Source organism: Aphelocoma coerulescens, chromosome 17 (assembly GCF_041296385.1).
Source record: "Aphelocoma coerulescens isolate FSJ_1873_10779 chromosome 17, UR_Acoe_1.0, whole genome shotgun sequence".
In the NCBI taxonomy this organism is placed as follows: Eukaryota; Metazoa; Chordata; class Aves; order Passeriformes; family Corvidae; genus Aphelocoma; species Aphelocoma coerulescens.
The window spans coordinates 883,551-907,009 of NC_091030.1; the positions used below are offsets into that span (position 1 = coordinate 883,551).

The 23,459-nt window shown below is 49.2% G+C and overlaps 1 protein-coding gene across 4 annotated transcripts in view; it reads right to left on the reverse strand.

Moving 5' to 3' along the window:
- The window catches only part of ZNF618 (zinc finger protein 618), a 133,610-nt gene that overhangs the window by 73,883 nt on the left and 36,268 nt on the right, over positions 1-23,459 (reverse strand). For all 4 annotated transcript variants that reach the window (XM_069032099.1, XM_069032098.1, XM_069032097.1 and 1 more), the window contains exon 2: positions 6,576-6,619. In XM_069032099.1, coding sequence (XP_068888200.1) covers positions 6,576-6,619 — 44 coding nt within the window. The remainder of the gene's footprint in view (positions 1-6,575; positions 6,620-23,459) is intronic.

Sequence of the window (23,459 nt, forward strand, 5' to 3'; positions counted from 1 at the left end):
ACCAGAGATCATTAGTGCCTTGATGATATCAGTGATGGCCAAGAGCACAGGGCTCTGCACAGCCGGGTCTGGTGGAAGGTGTCCTTTCTCATGGTAGGGGGTGAAGTAGGATGGGTCTTCAAGGTCTTCCCAACCCATTCTGTGATTCCTGGTGACACCCCTTGGCAGAGGACAGGGTGTGCCCAGTCAGAGTACAACTGAAACACACTTTGGGCAGTCCTTGGAAGGCTCTTCTGGTCTGCAGCACCAAACAGGCTCAGTGAGGACTCACAAACTCTCACGGGGACCAAGCAATGGGCAGCTTTGCAGAGCCCAGCAGGACACCAGCATCAGTGGGATGTCCAACTCATCTTCTGGAAACCAGTGTGCAGTTGGCTCATCCCAGGCCAAATCAAAAGGCCTCAACTATCAGAAAGCAAAAGAAGCAAAAGATGGGGGAGGCTGAAACTGGGCTCAATTTACAGACGTCTGCCATGGTTTTACAAGAACCAGAAGGTTCCTGTCAGGACTGGAGCTATGGGAAGTGGAATAGACAGAACAGATGTAAATGAACTCTCATTTTACATGGAGATGATGAAAGCAGATACAAGAAAAAGAAGGATGTAAGTTGCAAATCTGCTTGTCTGATAAATTAGCGGTGGTGGCCTTCCCACCCTCCCCACGGCTCTCATCTGCTCCCTGGGGCAGCCCAGGGGGGTGGACCCCATGCCTTACACCAGGAGGAGGTGGAGAAGATCATGAAGCAGAGGAACTGCCTGGTGTCTTTCACTGGGGACAGCTCCTGCAGACATCACCAGACAAGAAGATTTTCAAGTGCAGGGTTAAAAGAGAGAAAAGCTGGAGCTGTTTTCCCAGTGTTACAATTGAGCTCTTTGCTCCTCAGCTCCAGGCTCCAGCCCCAGCTTCAGATGTTCCCTCACACCTGAAAGGCAGAGATACCACCCCAATCTCCTGTGTCACAGCATCCAGAGCTGCTCCTCTCCAAGGGACTCAATCCCCCTCCCTGCCACAGCTCACAGAGCCTCTGCCCAAGCCCCTCTGCAGCCTGAGCCTGCAGCCTTCAGAGAGGATATCCTGGTGCTCATGTGTGAAGTGCTGCAATCACCAGTGGTGGGAACCACCCCATCTTGGGTTCCTCCTCTGAGGGATTATTTTCTGGAACAGGCACTGTACTTCCAGTGCTGCCCCTGGTCATTGGGCATTTGCTGGCTCTTACTGGGAATCTCCCCTCTGCAGGAGAAAACCCCCTCTCCTGTCTCTTGAATGAAGCAAAGCAAACACTTCCTGAATGCACACTGTGTGCATGCTAAAAAACCCTTCTGACCCTTGACTCTTTCCATTTGGGAGCCTGTCCACATCCCAGAGCATGGATACCCAAGCAGGATACCAAGTGTGCCACCAGCACTCTTGGTGACACACACGATGGCAGCACGTGCTGGTGCACGTGCCTGAACCCCAAATTTTCACTTGGTCACAGAGGGGTTCATGGTCATCCGTGTTCCACCAGAAGGTCTCAGTTCTCTTCACAATTCTCCATGATGCCATTGTGAATTCCCAAAGTTGCATTTAACTTCTGAAAGGTTACAGGAAAAACCTGTTCACTGATGTCCTGACATTATTTTGGGGGATGGGAACTCCCTCCTCCATCAGCAGGAGAGCAGAAGTGTGACAGTAGCTGCCATTCAGGTTTTCCTGGAAGAAATTTGCTCAATAAATACCAATATTATTAAGGAGTTCATAAATTTAAAGGATGTGAAGGTTTTGTAGAAGAGAGATGCCTCAGGGAAGTTCACCCCCTGCCTCTGAGGGCAGCCAGCTCTTAAAACCAGAGGTAACAGCTTTCAAAAACCCCAAAATACATAATGCAGCATGCGCTGGTGTGTGTGGTGTCACTGCTAAAATCTAGGGAAAACAAACAAACAAAGCAGAATACTTAATTTTTCCAGCTATCTGGGTCTAGTAAAACACACAACCTTTCCTGACAGCAAACTCTGCTTCAGGAAGTCCAAGAGGAATTTAATCATGCGTTCATTCCTCAAGGGACACTCGGCAGCTCCGAATCCTTCAGAGAAGGTAAACTCCAGGACCAAATCAGGCTGCCTCTCCTCTGGAAATTAAAATTAAAATACAAACCAGAACAATAGTCAAGAGCCACAAAGAATTCCTAAGGTATTAGCAAAACAAATTCCCTTCAGTCCTTATTAGGAATATCTTGAGGATGGTTTGAAGAGGAAAGTCTAACCAAATATAAAAAAAATTTGGCTTATCCAACAAAAAACAACCGTGCACTCTTTGCCAAAAGCAAAAGAATTCAGTCAGATAAAAAATGCGACACACAAATGATGCAGGTTAAAAACTGAATTTAAGATGATAATGGAATAGCTGCCAGCGTCTTTAAATTTTCAAGCGTGGAAATGTCAACAGAGACAAAGAAATTCAGGGAAAAACAAAGAGAATAGATTAAGGGTTTATTTATATCAGTGAAAGAGCTCTGTGTTGCTTGACTAAGAAATGACTGAGGGGGTGAGAACTGAAGTGGCCACAGGTCCCCAACACGCCACGAGGAGTAAGGGGGTGACCCAAGGATTTCCTGGGAGCTCAGCTTTCCCGAAGGCTTTAGAGCTGCCACGTCTCGGTACTTTATGGCTCCAGAAAGGAACAATTCTCCACCTCACACCATCCAAAGCTCTCCAGGACTCTGGCATTTGGTGAACTGGTGTGGTTTACACAGAAACCCTTGGAGGTGGGATGTGTCTGAGTGCTGTTGTCTCCTTGTACGTGGGCATTTGACCTTCTTTTGGGTTTCAAGGTAATCTGCCCAGGCTCCCCACAGCTCCTGTGCAGGTTGTGGTACAGAACTGAACTGTCCACTGCTCTTAAACTGGCCAGAGGGCACTTCTGGGGGGTTTTGTGCTGGTTGGTTGGTTGGTTTGTTTCTTTTTGAAGATGACTGGTGAGAGCCCTTCAGCAAGCACCAAGGCTTATTAAATTCCTTGCCTCATTAGTAAGAGTTTTCTCTTTTTCTGGTGCAGGATGAGTCGGAAGCTTCTTCACGCTCTGGGACTGAAAATCCCACAGGTTAGCTCTTATAGAAAGGGGAGACAATTCAAATAATTTTGCTTCCCAGAAATACCCAGTCCTGGGCCTGTCCCTCCACAGGGTGTGGAGACCTCTCCCGAGCTTCAGAGGACCACAACCTCAGAAATTGTCCTTCCCCAGTGCTGGGGACCTGGTGAGCTGGAAGAGGAGCCTGAAGAAGAGCTGGTGCCATCCCATAGCAGACCCTCCCTGGGGTGACAGGAGCTGCTGGGGAGGACTTGTCCACGGAGGACAGAGCAAGGAATGTGGGGAGGAGAGGGGAAGGAGAGGGAGGCTGGAGAAAGGTGAACTGAGAAGGAGCGAAGTGGGTGCAACCACTTCTCAACAGCTTCTCCTCCCAGAGCTCCAGGAGCGTTTGGACAGCGCTGCCAGGGATGCCCAGGGTGGGGCTGTTGGGGGGTCTGTGCAGGGCCAGGGCTTGGACTGGATGATCCTGGTGGGTCCCTTCCAGCTCAGGGGATTCTGTGATTCCATGGAAGTCTCATCTTCCATGGCACAAACCAAAACACTCAGATCCCTGAGGCAGCACAGCTTGGTCTGGAGTACCCGGGAAAAACCGCACCGTGTCAGAGCTGGGAAACCTCCAGGCCCAGCCCAGAGCACCCCGGGGAACTCCTGCTCTGCTCCCACCCAGGCCAGCACCCAGAGCCCTCCTGCTGGACCTGCACCTCCCCGAGCCCCTTCTGGGAGCTGCAGCCCAGTGCTGTTAAGGCTGCACTCAACGAGAGCCCTCCCTGCCCGGCCGGCAGCCCCCGGCCCCGAAGGCCTGGATTCCCCCACTGAGGGAGCAGAGCTTTTCCACAGCTACATCTGTGCTGTGAGCGGGCTCCTGGCTGGTGACAGCCCTGGTGCAGACGGGGCTGAGCTTCCAGCTGGCTCCGTTCCCTCCGCAAACAGATGCAGCTCCTATATCAGGGGCTGATTTATTCAGCAGGAGTCTCGCACATTAAGTGTAGTTAAGTCTGAAAACAAATCTAATGACTTTAAAATAAATAGCCAACAGAGGACTTGAAACTGAAATTCCTACTTCCTCTGACACCCGCCATATAAACAATAATAATTATATAAAACCGTGTCTAACACATGACTACACAAGGCTCTGGTGACCAAGAAAAGCACACGCTGCTTGTCAGACATAATTGCACATTTGGTTTTTCAATTATTTCTTGTCAGGATCCAGAGCCCACCATCTGAATGCTGACATTAATTATTGGGAAGTAGTTAGTGCTCCAATAGTCTTATGGAGACTCCCAGTGCTCACCCCAAGGTCCACAGCTCCCAGTGCTGCTCGCACAGTGCCCTCCTGTCCCACCAACCCTCTGGGACTGGCACACTCACACCACACAGGGACACCCAGCCTGGACCACCATGTGCAGAAGGGGCTTCAGAAGAAGCTTCAAGCAAGTCTCCAGTGGACATCAGCAAGGAACTGGTCCCTGCCAGGTGCTCACCCAAAGGATGGGGTCACACCATGTCCAGCACTGTGGCCCCCAACACAAGTCATGGACCTGTTGGAATGAGTCCAGAGGAGGCCACAGAGCTGCTCCAAGAGCTGGAGCCTCTCTGCCATGGAGCCAGGCTGGGAGAGCTGGGGGTGTTCACCTGGAGAGGAGAAGGCTCCAGGGAGAGCTCAGAGCCCCTTGCAGGGCCTAAAGGGGCTCCAGGAGAGCTGCAGAGGGACTGGGGACAGGGGATGGAGGGACAGGACACAGGGAATGGCTTCCCAGTGCCAGAGGGCAGCGATGGATGGGATATTGGGAAGGAATTGTTCCCTGGCAGGGTGGGCAGGCCCTGGTACAGGGTGCCCAGAGCAGCTGGGGCTGCGCCTGGATCCCTGGCAGTGCCCAAGGCCAGGCTGGACATTGGGGCTGGGAGCAGCCTGGGACAGTGGGAGGTGTCCCTGCCCATGGCAGGGGTGGCACTGGATGATCTCTAAGGACCCTCCCAACCCAAGGCAGAGTGTGATCCTGTGAACCCTGGAGCCCTTGTCACCCCCTGTCATCGTGCTCCAGCTGAGTCCTCTCCCAGCCCCTCAGAGCACCCAGTTCTTGGCATCTCCCATCACGTCGCTGCCCATCATGCAGGAAAACATCCTGCCTTTTATTGGCTTTTAATTTGCTGCTTTTTAATTTTGTTGACTGTCTCTTTTTTCCTTGCAAAAGGAAGAAAGAAGCCTCTGATCTACCTTTTCTGGAGTGTTCAAAAACACGCACAGCTTTGTCAGGTTGTCTCTTAGTTGTCATCTTCCCCAAGGCAAGCAGCCATCTCTCTCCTGGCTGCCTTCAAGGAAGGGGGCTTTGCTGTGCTCCCAAGAATTCTCTTCACCTTTTAAAATTTCTCATTACTGAGCACTCACTGAGGGGCAGGAACCACCCAGGAGTTAATGGGGGAGGAGAACAGCGAGGGCTCTCTGCCACCATGAGCTGCCAGCTGCCCACCCTGACCCCTGTTCTTCCAAAGGCAGCACCAGGCCCACGGAGCCTGGGGGTGGTGGGATCACAAATCCCTGGGCCTTCAGAGCTTCCATTGTTTGCTTGAAACAGAATAAAATCAATTCACTGCAGTAAAAAAATAAAAATAGCATTGACCCAATACCACAGTCATCACCTTAGACCAAGCCTGCTATTGTGAAAAAAAATTGCAGGAAGGTAAAATCCAGGCGACTTTACTTTGATTATATTATATTAATTGCATTATACTATATTATATTATACTATATTATTTTTGCTTATATTTTTAACTGATACAAATTAATTGTTAAAAGCTTCCTCGATAGTTTGCAATTAGTGAGGGTTTCAAGCAGCAATGACTTTGAGAAACATCCATCTTGATGACCTCACGGATTCAGTCCAAGCCACATTTCCACCTTCAATCACTGACAGAGCTTTCTTGAAATATCACATTTTGATTCTGTTTTATTATTTTTAAATGGACTTGGCCATTCTCCTTTCTTTGACCACCTTTTGTTCAGTCGGGTAGATGATAAAGTGGGTTTCGTTTCCACTTTTCTACAAGGAAAAAAGCAATGACCAACCTCCCACTCCTCTGGATGTACAAAGGAACCGGGAAAACAGAGGGAAGTTCTCCTGCCCCGCCGGGAGCGCCAGCCCTGCCCTGGGAAGGGCCTTCGCTCACTCCTGGGAGGATGTTCAGCCCCAGGGACACCCCAAAGGTGAGGTGGACACCCCAAAGGTGAGGTGGACACCCCTGCCCTCTCCTCCTGTGTGGGAGCAGAAGGCTCTGCACAGTCCAAGGTCTCCATCCAAGAGCCTCACGCTGGGGGCACTCGCTGGAACACCCCACACCATGTGCAAACAGCTTCTGCTTTCAGCCCCCGAGGCCAGGACGAGGTCAGACTCCTCCATCCATTTTCCAGCTAAACCCCAAAAGGGCTGCATGGACGCTGGGCCCTGAGAGCTCCCACCCAGCCCTCCTGTGCAGCCACCCCGTCGCACCCGGCACAACCCCAGCCCTACCTGCTGGAAGAGCTCCTCCGCCCGCTGCTGTTGCTCTCGTCGGCCTAAGAGACCAAAACAAAAACGCTGTTTAGGTTCAGAAGGACAAGGGTGCTCTGCAGCCCTGCCTGCCCCAGCTGCACCCACGGGGTCCTGTGGGGCTCTGAACCCCGGCATGCTGGCCTGGGGCAGGCTTTGAGCCCCAGCCCCACCACGGGGGCTCTTCCCGAGCCGATCCCCTCTGGTCGCTCTCGTGCAACCCAAGTCTGCAGCAATGATCCCTCAGATGCAAAACCACGCGACTGGCAGGTGGGAAATCAGGAATGGCCAAATTCCAGGAGGTGTCCAAGCGGGAATGGCCCTGCTCCGGGCTGGAGGGCAAGCCCAGTACCTCCCCTCGTTAGCCCCATGCCCTAATTAGCCCCTCCAGGCCCCGGGAGGGCTGAGCAGGGAGGGCCCAGCATCTCCTGTCGCCTCCCTCCCCAGCTCGCTGATGAGAGCCTTCCTTGGAAAGACAATATTATTCCAATCCCAGAAATTTTATTTCTGAATTTGTGCAAATACAAGTTAAAAGATATTAGCTGCATTTCACATTTTGTGCAAATGGCAGAAACAGGCAATTCATGTGCAGCAGGATGGGGGCCAGCCAACGATTTCGATAAAATAAACCCTTTTTTAATTTAAATGCTAATGCACTGAATTAAAATTTAATAACTGAGGAAATTGAAAAGCCGAGCAGGAATATTGGAAATAAATCCAAGCAGAAACAGCTGAAATTAAAAATTCTAGAGAGTGGGAGGATAGCAGCTAAGCTGTCTTATATGATTACATTTTTTTTATATTTTTTTTTTTTCAGAACGAAGGGGGGAAGGAAAAAAATCCTATCTTTGGCTGGCTGTAGGGCAGTAAATCGAGAGTGCTGTGATTTATTGCTCAATTTTCCTGAGGGAAAAAGGCTTTCTTTCATGCTGAAATATTTCATAAATTTCAAGCCAGCATAAATTCTTAATTTAAAAGTTATGGAGGTCACATTTAGTGCACTGGTGCAATTCTGAAATCTTAAAGGAATAGCAACCAAAAAAAATTGCAATTTGATTTTATTTTTTTTAATTCTTCATGTAAAATTTTCTTCAAAGGGATTCTCCAAGTTACACAAAGCAGAAACACAACCTGGCTTCTGACGGGATATGAAATCCACTGGAAATGAAGAGATAAAAATCTAATTCAATTACAAAAAAGTATTTTTTTATTACGATGATGATTATTATTATTATTATTGTGAGCCACTTGAGGAATTTCTGTTAAAAAATTTCTTTCCATTGCCTGGGAAAAGCCAGAAGGGAGGAGCTGAGGATGTAATTGCTTCTGTTAGATCTCCAATCTTTTGTGAGCACTGATATGTTCATTTGTTATACAGCTGTTCAGCTACAGAAAGGATGTCAGAGCACCCATAATTCAAAGCAATCAATCAAAAATTAATGATTTGTCATGCTTACACAATGGAAAAAAAAAGCAAAAAAAAAAAAGCTTTATGGGTTCCTGCAACTGGTAGATTGCTCAAACCTTCGGGGCATTTTCTAGAAGATTAGATCTGTGTGTACAAAAAAAATGGGAAAAAGGAGATTTAATATAGAGCCAGGGCAGAAACCTTGTGGGGTGCTGGGGGTCGCTGAGGCCCGAAATGCCCCAGAGATGGGAACCTGACAATTCCTGTCTGTTCAGAGAGTTTTGTGCACAACCCAAACCCAAGCTCACACAACCCAAGTGCCACACCTTGGATCGCAAGGACCATGTGCAGGCTCCTGCCAGGAGAATTCCACAGGAAAACCGCCTGCTGAATCATGGAACCATGGAATATCCTGAGCTGGAAGGATATTCTGACCCACAAGGATGATGGAATCCAGCTCCTGGCCCTACACAGACACTCCAACAATTCCCAGTGCTGGGGAGTTTCCTTATTTTGAAAGAAAAAATGAGGATAAAAAGGAATCATGGCAGGGAAGAGCAGGGAAGAGCTCTCAGGGAAGAGTTCTCATCTCGATGGTTCCACACAGCCAAGGTGCTCTTGGAGATGATCCATTAGACAAAACCACCAAGCTCAGCCTGAATGAGATCAGATCAAGCTGCCTTAAAGATTTCTGGATGCTGAAATAAACAAATCCACAGAATCCCAGACTGGATTGGGTTGGAAGAGACCTTAAAGCTCATCCCATTCCACCCCTGCCATGGACAGGGACACCTCCCACTGTCCCAGGCTGCTCCAAGCCCCAATGTCCAGCCTGGCCTTGGGCACTGCCAGGGATCCAGGGGCAGCCCCAGCTGCTCTGGGCACCCTGTGCCAGGGCCTGCCCACCCTCCCAGGGAACAATTCCCAATTCCCAATATCCCATCCAGCCCTGCCCTCTGGCAGTGGGAAGCCATTCCCTGTGTCCTGTCCCTCCATCCCTTGTCCCCAGTCCCTCTGCAGCTCTCCTGGAGCCCCTTTAGGCCCTGCAAGGGGCTCGGAGCTCTCCCTGGAGCCTTCTCCTCTCCAGGTGTGCACCCCCAGTTCTCAGCCTGTTCATTCAAAAATAAAATCCATTTAAGATAAAATATTCCATCTAAATTCTAAAAAGTGGCATTTGAGGACTGAAATACCACGAGGAAGTCGAAGGGGTGAAAGGCTGGAGATCATCATTTAACCAGAGTGTGCCAAATTGGCTCAGAGCAGCTCCCAACAAAGTAACATCTTTGGGGAGGGGGAACAGAAACCTCCTGTGCTCCCATTTGGAATCCCCCTGCACTCCCATCTACCCAAATAATTTATTTTGGTGATTTCCTAATTTCTAATTGGAAAAGGAGAGGAGCAGAATTTGCATTTGCTGACAAGCTGGGAGGCCGGGTGTGGGGTGCTGGAACAGGCTGGAGAATGTCACACAATCTGCCCTATAAAATCATTTACATTTCAAACTATGATTCCCTAAAGTTGCTTTTCTTCATATTGGGTGCATTTAGGGTAGTTTTGTTTAACTAATGCTAATAAATATCCTTTAAATGAAAATGCACACAAGCAGAATGTGGTTTCCGGCCATATGCTCCTCAACTCAAGTTGTAAGCAAGAAGTAAATCATGTGATAAATAAGAAATGTATCAGTCAACATCTCCTAACAGGGTAACGTGTCAAAAAATAGGAGTCCAAGCAGATGTAGAACTGACCTGAGAAATCCATGTTTATCAAGAGGGCTACACTGCATTGGGAAAAAAACCCCAACATTTTAACAGTTACAGCAAAACAAAAAAATAACTAAAAGCAATAAAAATGTGAGATGAGATTTCAGACGATTTAAGCACGGGCTTTCTGCCTGATCACTTAAATTATGATTAGAAACAATTATTCAAATCGCTTGGATTTGCATCCACGGACGCCCCGCTGGGATCAGCGCCCATGGACGGGATGGGGGCACTGGGACCCCCAAAGCACTGCCACAGCCCTCCCCAGGGGGAAAAGGGGTTAAATCCATTCCTTGATTTGGTCGTGCACAGCCACCCCCTGTGATCTGCCTCTGAACCCCATCCCAAAGGGAGAGGGCCCTAATTCTGCCTGGGGGGTGCAGGAGGAGTAGACCCCACTCGCCCCAGCCCCTCTCCCACAGCACCTTCCCCCTCCAGAGGTAAAAAGGCTGAGTTGTTTGTTTACCTGAGGGAAAAAAAGGAAAAAAAAACCAACCCCCCACCCTACTCCCCCCAGACACCTCCCCAGAGACAGCAGAGTAATTTTTGTCCAAACACAAACCACACGTTCTGTTTCAGAAGGAGCCAGCAGCACCCAGCATGGAAAATTTCACCCCAAATAATTAAAATTTGGCAAAGGGGGAAGCAACTGAAAACAGGTCTGACACAGGAATGTGCCATAAAAACAACTGCAGGCCTGCTACCTGCGCTGTCTGGGGTTATTAACTTCAGAGCCACAGAAAATGCAGGAAGTGCTTTTTTTTTTTTTCCTTTTTTCTTTTCTTTAAACAAAGGGCAAGACACTGGCAGTTTCCTATTTAATTTTTATTAACTAGGAAGGGGGAAAACAGCAGAGCAGCTCCACATCACACCAAAACATCTGCAGAGCACAAGGACCCATAAATGTGCCCGTGCCCCTTTTTAATCTGGGTTTTTGCTTCCTCCTGCCAGCACGGCGGATGCTGAGGAACCCCAAGGCCTGGATTTCGGGGGCACCGCAGTGCCCCGAGTCAGCCCCGTGTCATCCCCGTCACTTCTCCAAGCTCAGCAGCATCCCCTGAAGGGGATAAAGAGAAGGAAGCAATGCAGAGCCCACGGGTGATCCAGGCAGAGCTGCGCTCCACAGAACCACGGAATCACTGAGGCTGGGAAAGCCCTCTGAGATCATCGAGTCCAACCCTCCCCCAGCACTGCCAAGGCCACCACTGACCCCTGTCCCCAAGTGCCACATCCACACGGGAACATTTCCAGGGATGGTGATTCCACCCCTGCCCTGGGCAGCTGTGCCAACGCCTGACCACCCTTTTCATGAAGAAATTTGTCCTAATATCCAACCCACACCTTCCCTGGCACAACTTGAGGCTGTTTCCTCTGATTCCCAGAGCCAGGGCACCCCCTGCATGAAGGACAAAGATCTCCAGTGCTTTAGGCTGCTGTGGCTCATCCCTTCCTCTGCCTCTGCCTCTGCCTATGCACCAGGGCAGCCTCCAAAAGGGATGAATTCTCCACTCGGGAACGAGTCACTTCCTGGGCCAGAGGAATGTGCTGCCAATTTCCTCAGCTGCAGCTTCCCCTCAAGAAACAACCAAAATAATAATAATAAAAAAAATATTTTCAAGGAGGAAATGGGAGCTCACCACGACAGCCCCGGCCTGGGCAGGTGCTGAGCCCCAGGAAAGGGCACAATCCTGCCCCGAAGGACCCCGGTGTCCCAGTCACCCACTCCCAGCTCCCACACTCCAGGCAGTCCCCAGACAGGTTTAAGGGCTGTGAGCAGTTGCCTCTGAGTCAAGGCAATATTCATATGAGTAATTTTATGAACTTGCTGAAAGTACTGGCAGAATTTGTGCTTTGAATTTCAATTTTTCTCCCCTGGCAGCCCAGGGAGATTCAAGCAGCACGTGCCAGAGAAGTAACCAAAGAACAGGAACATTAAATAAATTTTAACCTAAAACTACAAATGTTCAAACCAGTATTAAAAAGCTTCAACCTTGTGTACTTTTGTTTTTCCCTGAAACAGTCATGAAATTAAAATTATGAATAAATCAATGCAGCAAATTGGTCTGGATTTAAAGAGTTACTCCTTGATTATAAGCAACTGAAAAGTAATCAAAATATTTTTTCCATCTCCTGTTGCTCAGTGCTCTCCTTACTCTGTTCTTTATGAGAAAAATAATCAAATTGAGGGTGAAGAGGAGAAAAGGCATTACTGATTACTCTGAACTCTCATATTATAAAAGCTGGAAAATAAGAGTGACCGGGCAAAACAACAGAATTATGTGCATGGAGCAGTTGTTTACAGATGGTATGAGTTTCCCAGCAAAAGAAACAGCTGGAAATATTTTTAAAGAATAAATGTATATGGAATGAAACCTTGGGGGGGAGGAAGGTACTGTTATTTTTTACTTGGGGGGAGAAAAAAGGGGTGAAGGAGCCCTGCGATAGCATTTCAGAAATCCACCCGTGTTTCCAGGCTTCCAATTTCGCAGGAAACTCTCAGGAAATCAATTTTTTAAAAAATCCTATTACAGGCACTTTTCCAAGTTGATAAAACAAACATCTCTAACAAGCTATGAGTGCACACGGGGAAAAAAAAATTAAAATAGGAGTTATTTATCCAGGGAATCCCAGTCGTGTTCAACACGTTCTGTTTGGGAGTTCGGCACCTCCTGCCTCTGCCTGGAACATCTGATGGGGCTGTGATGGTCCCACTGCACACAGGGACTGCCAGGAACCTTCCCCCTGAGCAGCTCCAGCCTCTCCCAGCTCCAGGTTGATGGGATGGGTGGGAAAGAGCTGGAGGTTGGGTTTTGGGGGAGCCACATCCCGAGCAGAGTGGGCTGGGAACACAGGCCCAGGCTCTGGTGTCCTGGGCTCATCCAAGCAACCTGGGCAAGGCAGGGATTCTCCTCTTTCATTCCACCTGCTGAGACCCCACGTGGAGCACTGCGTGCAGCTCTGGGGTCCCAGCACAGGAAAGTCCTGGAGCTGCTGCAGCCAGACCAGGGGAGGGCACGGAGCTGCTCCCAGGCCTGGAGCCTCTGCTCTGGAGCCAGGCTGGGAGAGCTGGGGGTGCTCACCTGGAGAAGAGAAAAATGCCAGGAAAGGATCTTAAGAGCCCTTTCCAGGGCCTAAAGGGGCTCCAGGAGAGCTGCAGAGGGACTGGGGACAAGGACACAGAGGGACAGGACACAGGGAATGGCTTCCCACTGCCAGAGGGCAGGGCTGGATGGGATATTGGGCAGGAATTGTTCCCTGGGAGGGTGGGCAGGCCCTGGCACAGGGTGCCCAGAGCAGCTGTGGCTGCCCCTGGATCCCTGGCAGTGCCCAAGGCCAGGCTGGACATTGGGGCTGGGAGCAGCCTGGGACAGTGGGAGGTGTCCCTGCCCTGCAGGAGGTTGGAAGATGCTGATGCTGAAGCAGCTTGGATAAGGCAGAACCTTTGCCTTTCAAAGCTGCAGAGGCTGTGGAGTGTCCCCCAGGGAGCTGCTCCAGCTCACAGCTCAGCATCTGGGTGTCACTGGGAGTCATGGGATCCCTGGGCAGAATTGTACATTTTGGGGTTGGTTTTATCTCATTTTTGATAAATTTTGAAGAACGCTTTGGGTCCCTCCATAACAAAGAGCACTGCAGAGATGCGACGTGCTGCAAATGTTCAGCTTCAATCTGAGATCAGCAATAAAAATTGAAACACTTGAAAAATAGAACTCAAGGCAGAAAATTAGATCTAGAATAGGGGGAAAAAATGCATAATTTGATAAATATTGCAGTGAGAGGGGGTTAGAACTGCACCATGAGGAGGTCTGGCCTCAGCCAAGGATCCCCTCCAAGGCTGGCACACAAGATCTCCTCCCAGCGCTCGTGGGAAAGGCTTTGTATTTGCAAAATATAAATTTCATCCTTGTAAAATATAAATTTTATTCTCATTAAAAAAAATCCCATGTAGCATTTATAGACAGGCCATGAGGTTGAAACTAAAACATTCTCCATTGGGATGGTAATTGTGGGACTTCACCTTCTCTCCCAGTTTTGTATGACTGGCTTGTTTAAATAGCATGAAACGGTGGTAATTTTACTTTGGAAAGGGAAAAAAAAAAGTCAAACCACAACGGTCTAAAAGTAAGAAAGGGGGAAGGCACACAAAGCTGGGTAATTTCTTCAAACTTAAAAAAGAGCAGTAATTACAGGGGGAAATTCAGAAGGAGTTTAGTCTGCCTGGCTCCCTCAAAAACCAAAAAAATAAGAAAAAAGCAAGGAGAAAATAGTAAAATTAGAAAAAAGAGAGGGAAGGGGAGGAAATGAAGTTGGAGAAAAAGCAGGCTGAAAGGAGAATTCTTAGAAATTCTGCTTGCAAAATAACTCCCATCAGCCAACCACAAGTCCTATAAATATCACCAGATTGACTTTAGCAGATCTAAATCAACAAATAAACAAACAAACCCCTAAGATTTAAAAAAAGTAAAAAAAAAAAAAAAAAAAATAGAAATCTAAATAAAAAAGACCAAAAACCCCAGAAAGGCCAAGCTGGCATCCCCAAGGGGGGTGGCTTTGCTGGCTTCCCAAGAATGACGGTGGTTTGGAAAGTCAGAGGGAAAACAGCATTTCCTGGCCCATTGGAGCTGTGAAAGCTGCAGCATCACCTCCCCCTGCCCAGACAACCCAAGCAGTGCCCAGGGCAGAGGGAGGGGACCCTCAGCCCTCCCCCAGAGCCCTGAGCTGGGCACGGCGCTGGGAAGAGCAGGACATCACCAGGGACCATCGACCTGCACTTTCTCACTCCCAAATCTCCATCTTTGAGCAACTGTTTGAGCGACAGGAATGGTTTTTCAAGCAGTTTGTGGGGGACAAACATCACCAGGACCAACCAGGGTGACCTTCAAGTCCCCATCGTTCCTGGAGCTGCAACAAATGAGGGCCCAGAGCTGCAGGGAAATTCTTTCCAGCCCAAAGTGGAGCTACAGCAAGACCATGTCATGGATTGGTGCCATTTCTGCTGCACCACTCACTCAGCAGAGTGTCACACTCATTTTCAAAAACTGGAAGTGACACAGTCCCTGACATTGAAAATTTTCTGATTCATACAGGCAAAATGCATCCGATTTATTTTTTAAAGCAAGAACTGTAAGATGTGCTCAAAATCTAAACGAAGCACTTATAAGCCTCAGATTCTGTTTGACTCGAGCCTGTACAACCCAAAAAGATATTCCTTATTTCCTGGGCAACAACAAAAATTCAAATCAATCTATTTTTCTTCTGGCTCAGCCTGAAAAGGAATTTTTCAATTTTTCAGAGCTTCAAGAAAACCAAGAATATCAATTATTTGCACAGCCCTGCAGAGTGGACGGATTTGTCTTGGAAAACCTCCAATGTGACACAAAAAAGGTACAAATGTTCTTACAGGATCCTTTTTGGGTTGAATTTTGCAGGCAGCACCATGAGCCCTCTGCCCATCTGAGGGGCCAGCAGCTGCTGCAAACCCTGAGGAAGAAAAGCCAGAAAGTGCAGTTGGCTACCCAAAATTCTGGCGCAGCCCAGGGTCATGTGGAAGGATGAGAGAGGAGTCCCCAAGCCCACTATTTACACCCAATTCCCAAGTGGGATCTGGGGTTAGGCAGCACAGGCTGGACAGGGCTGGTTGGGTTTCCAAGTTGAGAAAGGAGCACTGAACCCACGGATTTGAGATCCTTTGGATGAACAAACACCAGACCAAGGGCTGTTTCCTCCTCCAGATGCACCCAGAGAGCCTCTGGACACCAGCCTGCTCCAGGGCCCTGGGGGCACCAACTGCAGGTGATGCTGGGCTGGCAAAAGATAAATCTGTACCACATTCCACAGAATGTGGAATCTTCCATCAGAAAAAAACTGCTGCTCACCTGCACTTCTTACAGACCTTTGCACCTTGGGTGCTTTATTTTCCCCAGGACAAGGGGAGATTGTTTTAAACTAAAAGAGTGGTGATTCAGATTAGATATAAGGGAGATGTTTTTTACAATGAGGGTGATAAAACACTGGCACAGGGTGCCCAGAGAAGCTGTGGCTGCCCCTGGATCCCTGGCAGTGCCCAAGGCCAGGCTGGACAGGGCTGGGAGCAGCCTGGGACAGTGGAAGGTGTCCCTGCTCACTTTAGGGGGGTTGGAACGAGATGGGCTTTAAAGGTCCCTTCCCAAACTATTCTATTCTATTCTATTCTATTCTATTCTATTCTATTCTATTCTATTCTATTCTATTCTATTCTATTCTATTCTATTCTATTCTATTCTATTCTATTCTATTCTATTCTACTCCATTCCATTCCATTCCATTCCATTCCATTCCATTCCACAAAGAACAGCAGAGTCCAGTTCTCTGGGCCTGTGCTGCACCCTCAGCCTCTCACCAGTTCACCTCAGAACACCAGGCTCCAGCCAAGCACTTGGCTTCCCCAGCAAGATGCCAAAGCAGCTCCTTGGCTCCAGGCTCCGAGGGGCTTCACAAAACTTTGTGCCTTGCAGACAGATTTTTGTGGATGCTGTGTGCTCTGCACAAAACCACAGCAGTTCTCCATCCCCACAGTAGTTCTCCATCCCCACAGTTTTCCAGCCCCACAGCAGTTCTCCAGCCCCACAGCAGTTCTCCATCCCCACAGTAGTTCTCCATCCCCACAGCAGTTCTCCAGCCCCACAGCAGTTCTCCAGCCCCACAGTTCTCCATCCCCACAGTTCTCCATCCCCACAGCAGTTCTCCATCCCCACAGTTCTCCATCCCCACAGCAGTTCTCCACCCCCACAGTTCTCCATCCCCACAGCAGTTCTCCATCCCCACAGTTCTCCATCCCCACAGTTCTCCATCCCCACAGTTCTCCATCCCCACAGCAGTTCTCCATCCCCACAGCTTTCCAGCCCCAGAGCCGTTTTCCTGCTCGCTGCCACGAGGGCACGGCCACCCTTGGGCTGTGCCTGGGCAGCACAGGAGCCTCCCAGCCCTGGCACAGCCTCACTGCAGTAATTGCCCATCCATGCTCCTTCCCAGCGCTCGCTTTTCCGCTCGCACGCGCGGGAGCGGCAGCGTGCAGCCCCACGATTGGTCTCTGGTGAGTAATTGCAGGGGTAATAAAAGAGAGAAAAGCCTATTGGGCAGCAGCTACGCAGCCACTGCACTGCAATCTGAAGTGGACACTCTTGGGAGTCTCCTGGGATGCCCCAAAATTTGTAGGGTTCAGAAAAAGGCCATTCAGAAGGTAAAACCCCACAGCGCCCGCGAGGCTCTTAAATGTGACCTCCAGGCTTCCCCACAGCCTCTAATGGGCCAACTCTGTGCTCTGCACAAATTATCACGAGTATCAAAAATATCTTTACAACAGAGCTTTTATTTCCATATATTTGAAGCTCCTTTCCCCTTTTGTTTCTTCTCTAAACCGGTTAGAATGAGCATTAAGGGATATAATTATGTTGTTAGCTTAATTGCCTACTTAAAGCAGAATCTACAGGGGTTTAATGCAAGATTTGAAAAGGGGGGGAAAAAGGAAATTGGGATATTAATGGATACAGTTTTTAAAATGAACCTCTTCTGGGGAAAAGTGAGTTTGGGGCATGGGATGGAGCATGAGGGGGGAGGAGGTGGAGCCAGCCCCCATCGGTTTCTGTCATAAAGTTTTGTCAAAATGCAAATTGTTGGCCCATTCCTTCTCCAGCAGTCTAATTTTGGAAAATTTGACCTAATTAATCATTAACCACCACACAAAAAAAAAGTACCCCTCCTTCAGTTTGAAACCTTCATGCTATTCCTGGAGTGACACACTTAAGGCCAGGATAGGGGCTGGCATCTGGAACATGCCTGACACTGAAGGACCAGTCCAGCTGGGAGAACTCCTGCTCCCAAATCACCCAGCAGCCAAACAACCATTCCCCAGGCAGAGGAGCACAGGAGGGCAGAAAACAATTGGTGCCCAACCCTTATCCTGGTAGCTGCTGCCTGGAAAAGCCACTGGTGCCCATATGCTGAGGCCCAGGGATGCTCATCCTCCCTGCGAGCCAGGCCCGTGCCACGGCTCCTGGATTCTGGACTGTTCAGAAACAACGACTTTTATGCCAGAAAACAAGCACAGGGCAAAGCCTGCAGAGCAGACAGGGCAGAGCAGGGCACTTGCAGAGGCTGGAGTGCCAGCCCCATGCTGTCAGTGTTCCCACCACCTCCCTGCTGCTCCCAATGGCACTGCATGGCTCTGGATATGGAGAGACTGAAGGCATCAGCCAAAGTCTGTTCAGTGCCCTAAATCCCTCCAATTCCCACAGCTTCTCCCATTTTCCAGAGAGTCCCCGTGGCTGGTGCTGTCTCTGATATCCCAGCAAGTGAGGTGCTGCTCCTTGAGCACCTTTGCTCTCCTCTACCTGAATCCCAGGGGTTTAACCTCAGCAGCACCAGGGCTTGTCAGACCTCGAATTAACTCAATGCCACCTTCCCTTCCCTGGTTCTGCTGCTGTGTAGCAGGTACAGCTCCAACCAGAGCTACATCCCACCCTCGGAACCTCCACTGTCACTCACAAACTTGGTTCCTGCAGGTTTTTGATGACCTTCCCTTTGTCCAGTGCTCACCACGGAGCTGGGGTGTGCAGTGACACAAAATTTGGGGGAAACCCCCACTCTCACCCCTTTACAAGGTTTCCTGTATGAGCCAGCAAGAGAAAACACTCACAAAAACCCAATAAATACAGGTGGGAAACCCTGTTCTGCTCCTGCAGAGACGGAGCAAAGCTTCATCCACAGCGTTCGCCCAGAGACACCCACGGAGCAAAAGCCAGCACCACCAGGGTCCTGTTTCTACAGGAGGAGAAACAAAATGCTGATCACAAAAGAGATGCTTCCCCCCCAAAACCAGAGCCCTCCCAGGGTCCTCTCCCTTACCTGCCTCCTAAAAGCTGATTTAAATAAAATTTTGAAATCTCCAAGAAAACTTTTTCTGTATTTATTATATTGAACAAATATTAATCCAGTGTGCTATTTCAAATATATTATATATAACACAGATAATAGAAATATTGATATTAAATACATAAATTTGAAATCTTTAAGGGAGCGAGGTCCTAGGATAAGCAGCTGCTTTCCTCCAGCCCTTTGCCAACCCTGCACAGAGCCCATTGTTGGGATTTTGGAGGCTGCTGGTGTTTGATGTGTCCACACAAGGGAACATCTCACAATCCCAGATAAATTATTGGTGTACTTGAAAAAAATCAGAGAACGAATGTATTTCAGGGTCTCCTTGGAAACATAGAGGAAATGTACATTGTTACAAAGTTGGATGTTATTAGCAGGAATATGTATAGCACAAATTAAGGACTTCAGAGGAGAAGCCACCTTGGATCGTTTGATTAATACAGTAAGTACTTCCTATACCAGCATAAGTGGATTTCAAACAACTTGAACTCAACATAATTAGATAGATTAATAAAGCACCAGAATTAAGGCATTAGGTTGAAAGGAAAAACGTGAAAGAATCTGGAAATTAGCAGATAAAGTGAGAGAAAGTAAACAAGGGGAGGCTTCAACGGAGAGCTCATAAATCCCAGGGAGTCTGAGGGACCATGGTCAGCACCACCAGACAATTCCAGGATTAAAAACCCTTCCTGGAAACAGAACCTTATGCAGGGCTCACATTAAAACCACACTGAAAAAATAACACTGCTGCAAAATGAGAAGGTCAGAAACTGCCCAAAAGTTTGGGTGGAATGTACCCTGTGTGACATGCAACCAACCTGAGGTGCCACCAGCCTGCCCCTGCTCTGACACACCCCTGAGGTGGTGAACACTCATCACTCCTTCCAGAGGACCCTCAACACTTCCAGCATTCCATCTGATTTAGATAAAAATTAAAATAAGGGGGAAAAGAAATAAAATTTCCAGCAGCCAGACTGACTTGGCTGGGCTCCGTCAGGCCCCCAGACTTTTTCCACTTAGAATCAGAATTTTGAGAATATTTTCTAGAAATTATTATTATTTTCTGTTTGTTTCTGGTTGGGTTTTTCCCCCTCCCATATTTGTACTTCCCTTCCTCCCTAGGTTTGGGCAGGGATGCTCTGCTCAGCCCCTCAGCCAACACCTGCTGAGGCTCAGCTGAGCATTCACACCTCAGGTCCCTCCCAAGGTGAATAACTCAGCTGGATCAGGGCATTTTTCCTCAGTGCCACATCCCTGAAATATAAAAAGTTCTCCCAGTTTCCCATTTGACACCCAGCTGGGGTTTTCCTCCTTCCCTCAAGCAAAGGGCTCGGTGATGGTGCCAGCCCCAAACCCATGGGACATTTAAGCACATTTAGGAGGGAAGGACTTAAACTCACAACAGTTCCTAAAGATCAGGAAAATCTTTAGTAGGTAGAAAATCCCCTCTATGGGCTCAGAAAAGCCGGGTTCCTCCCCATCCCCATCAATTTTTGGGCTCACCATGGGCAAACCCTCCTTCCCCTGAGCCCATTCATCAGCCAGGGCAGTGGGAGTTTTTGCTGTGGCTTCTCCAAACAAATTTCCCCCTTAGGCAGACACCTGGCTTGGAAAATCTCAGTCCAAACACTTAAAAAAGTTTTGGCAGAGTAAGAAAGAGTCGGAGGCAGGGGCTGGTTGGAGTTGGGCAATCCTCACCGGTGGTGCCACTGCCAGCTCCGCCCCACAGAGGCACAGGCCAAAATGAAAATAAATTTAAAAAACAGTAAAAAAAAAAAAATAGGAAAAAAAAATCTGAATGAGTCATTGTTCGTCAGAGGAGAGGAGGAATCAGGATTTTTTTGTGTTTGTTTGGGAGGGGGTGGTGCAATGGAGATACTGAAGGAAGAAAGGCTGTTCTGTTTTGCTTTGTTTTACAGGAATATCACAGGAAAACTCTTGTTGGGAGATTAGGTCGTGCTATTAATGACGAGCAAATGGCTGTGAGCTCCTGCCCTGCTCCGGGGTGGGAACGAACCGGGAGGTGGATTACACACAAAAATACAGCGGGGCCGCCCACCACAGGCAGCCCGGGGCCCTCGGCAGCCTCCCCGAGCAGGAACCAGAGCTGGGGCAGGAACCCAGAGCTGGAACAGGAACCCAGAGCTGGAATGGGAACCCAGAGCTGGAAAGGGAACCCAGAGCTGGAATGGGAACCCAGAGCTGGAATGGGAACCCAGAGCTGGAAAGGGAACCCAGAGCTGGAACAGGAACCCAGAGCTGGGGCAGGAACCCAGAGCTGGAAAGGGAACCCAGAGCTGGAATGGGAACCCAGAGCTGGAAAGGGAACCCAGAGCTGGAATGGGAACCCAGAGCTGGAACGGGAACCCAGAGCTGGAAGAGGAACCCAGAGCTGGGGCAGGAACCCAGAGCTGGAATGGGAACCCAGAGCTGGGGCAGGAACCCAGAGCTGGAACAGGAACCCAGAGCTGGAATGGGAACCCAGAGCTGGAAGAGGAACCCAGAGCTGGGGCAGGAACCCAGAGCTGGAACAGGAACCCAGAGCTGGAAAGGGAACCCAGAGCTGGAAAGGGAACCCAGAGCTGGAATGGGAACCCAGAGCTGGAACAGGAACCCAGAGCTGGAATGGGAGCCCAGAGCTGGAACAGGAACCCAGAGCTGGAACAGGAACCCAGAGCTGGAATGGGAGCCCAGAGCTGGAACAGGAACCCAGAGCTGGAATGGGAACCCAGAGCTGGAATGGGAACCCAGAGCTGGAACAGGAACCCAGAGCTGGAATGGGAGCCCAGAGCTGGAATGGGAACCCAGAACTGGAATGGGAACCCAGAGCTGGGGCGGGAACCCAGAGCTGGGGCAGGAACCCAGAGCTGGGGCAGGAACCCAGAGCTGGAACAGGAACCCAGAGCTGGGGCAGGAACCCAGAGCTGGAACAGGAACCCAGAGCTGAGGCAGGAACCCAGAGCTGGGGCAGGAACCCAGAGCTGGAACAGGAACCCAGAGCTGGCACATCCCTGAGCACTGGAGCAGCACCCAGCCCCCAGAGTGGGCACCCAGTGCCAGAGCAGCTCCCAGCACGGGGCCAGACTCCTGCACCCATCTCCAGCCCGGTACACACAGCCAGAACCAAACTGGGGCTGCACAGGTGAGTGGTTAACCCCAGCTGAGGTGCTGAGGATGGCACAGACCAACTCCAAAGGGGCCTTTATGCTGCTGTTCATAGAAATTTTTATCCTTTTTTGATGAAATGAAGAAGAAACAACATCAGTGAATCATGGCCATATCCCATGCCTGGTGGCCTTGTGGAGTCACAGCAACTCCCACTCATTTGCTTTTCAAACTGAGCCAGGAAATAAATATAAAGCATCACTAAGCCATGTTCTCCTCAGCACTGGATAGAAAGCAAAGGCTTAGGGGCAATGAGGAAGTTGGGAAGAATTTTAACAAGCAGCCCCAGTCAAACCCATGCCCCAGCAGGCTCCACTCCCAGGCAGCCACCATGCAGGTGCTGCCCAAATCCCATCCCAGGGCCAGCACATTGAATTTTGGGAAAGCTTTTAATACCTCAAGCTCATAAAGACTTGCACTCAAAAAAAAAAAAAAAAAAAGTTAAAGAAAACACTTAGGAACCCTTTTAGGCCTTTTTTTTGGTAGCTCCTATTAAAGTTTTAGCAAATACACTAAAATAAGTGACCAGGAGCTTCAGCCCCAGGGAATATCCGTGTATTGAGCCACCCACGTGCAGGTTGCCTGACTGACACCCGAGACAGAAGTGCAGGGCTGCTTGAGGCAGAAATCCTGCTCTGCCTGATGGGGGAGAAGAGGGCCCTGTCCCTGCTTGTGTCCCCGTCCCTGCCCGTGTCCCCATCCTGGTCCAGGCCACCTTTGGGGACCCCTGAGCATGCCAAAAGTGGATCTTTTTCCAACAGCCCTTGCCAGCACCGCAGGAATGCCAGTGTCACGAATGGTGTCCTTCCTTACAACGAGAGAATTAAACACAAAACATTATCAGTGAGTTTCTTGACCTACACAAGGAGAACTCCCCATGGCAGACAATGCTGTAAAAAAGGCTGTGGAGCCAGCACCACTCACCATTATATTATGTTATATTTCCTCTTGCATTGGCACCAATAACCTGAATTTTAAGGTGACCTTCCAGCAATTTTCAAAACATTTTGAATCAAAATGGTACCAAAACGGCATCAAATTTTTTTTCCTTTTTTTTTTTTTCCCCAATAAACATTTCCGTGGTGCATCGTGGGCTTGATTTTGTTTCGGGTTTTTTTGTTTTCAAAGGGAACTAATCCATGGAGCCTCCCTCCCAAGGCAGCAATAGTTAAGCCCGTGCTAATAGAAGTGCAAATCAAGACTGGGCCAAGCAACGTAATTGCTTTCCAGGCGGGTGAACGTGCTGCCGATGGAGCAGCCCATCTGCTGAGAAAACGAGTGCAACAACTGCTCCGATTTTTATTTTTTTTTCCAAGCAAAGGTGCAGCAACAAACCCACAAAATAGGTTTTGCTTCCAGCAGCCAGCACCTCCGAGCCATTTTTATAATCCTTGTTTTTCTTAGATTATCCCAGTGTGGTTTTTCCCCCGTTTCCTTGTTGAGCACTATTTAACCAGCACTAAAGTCTGCAATCATTAAACCACGCGACACGGAGCCGGCTGGGCAGCCAGGAATGGCCAGGAGCAGCAGCCAGGCATTGCTGGAATAACTGGGATGTTGGCAAATGATAAAAACAAAAGGGCCTTTGCGGGTGTCACCTGAAGGCACTGCTGGGTGGGT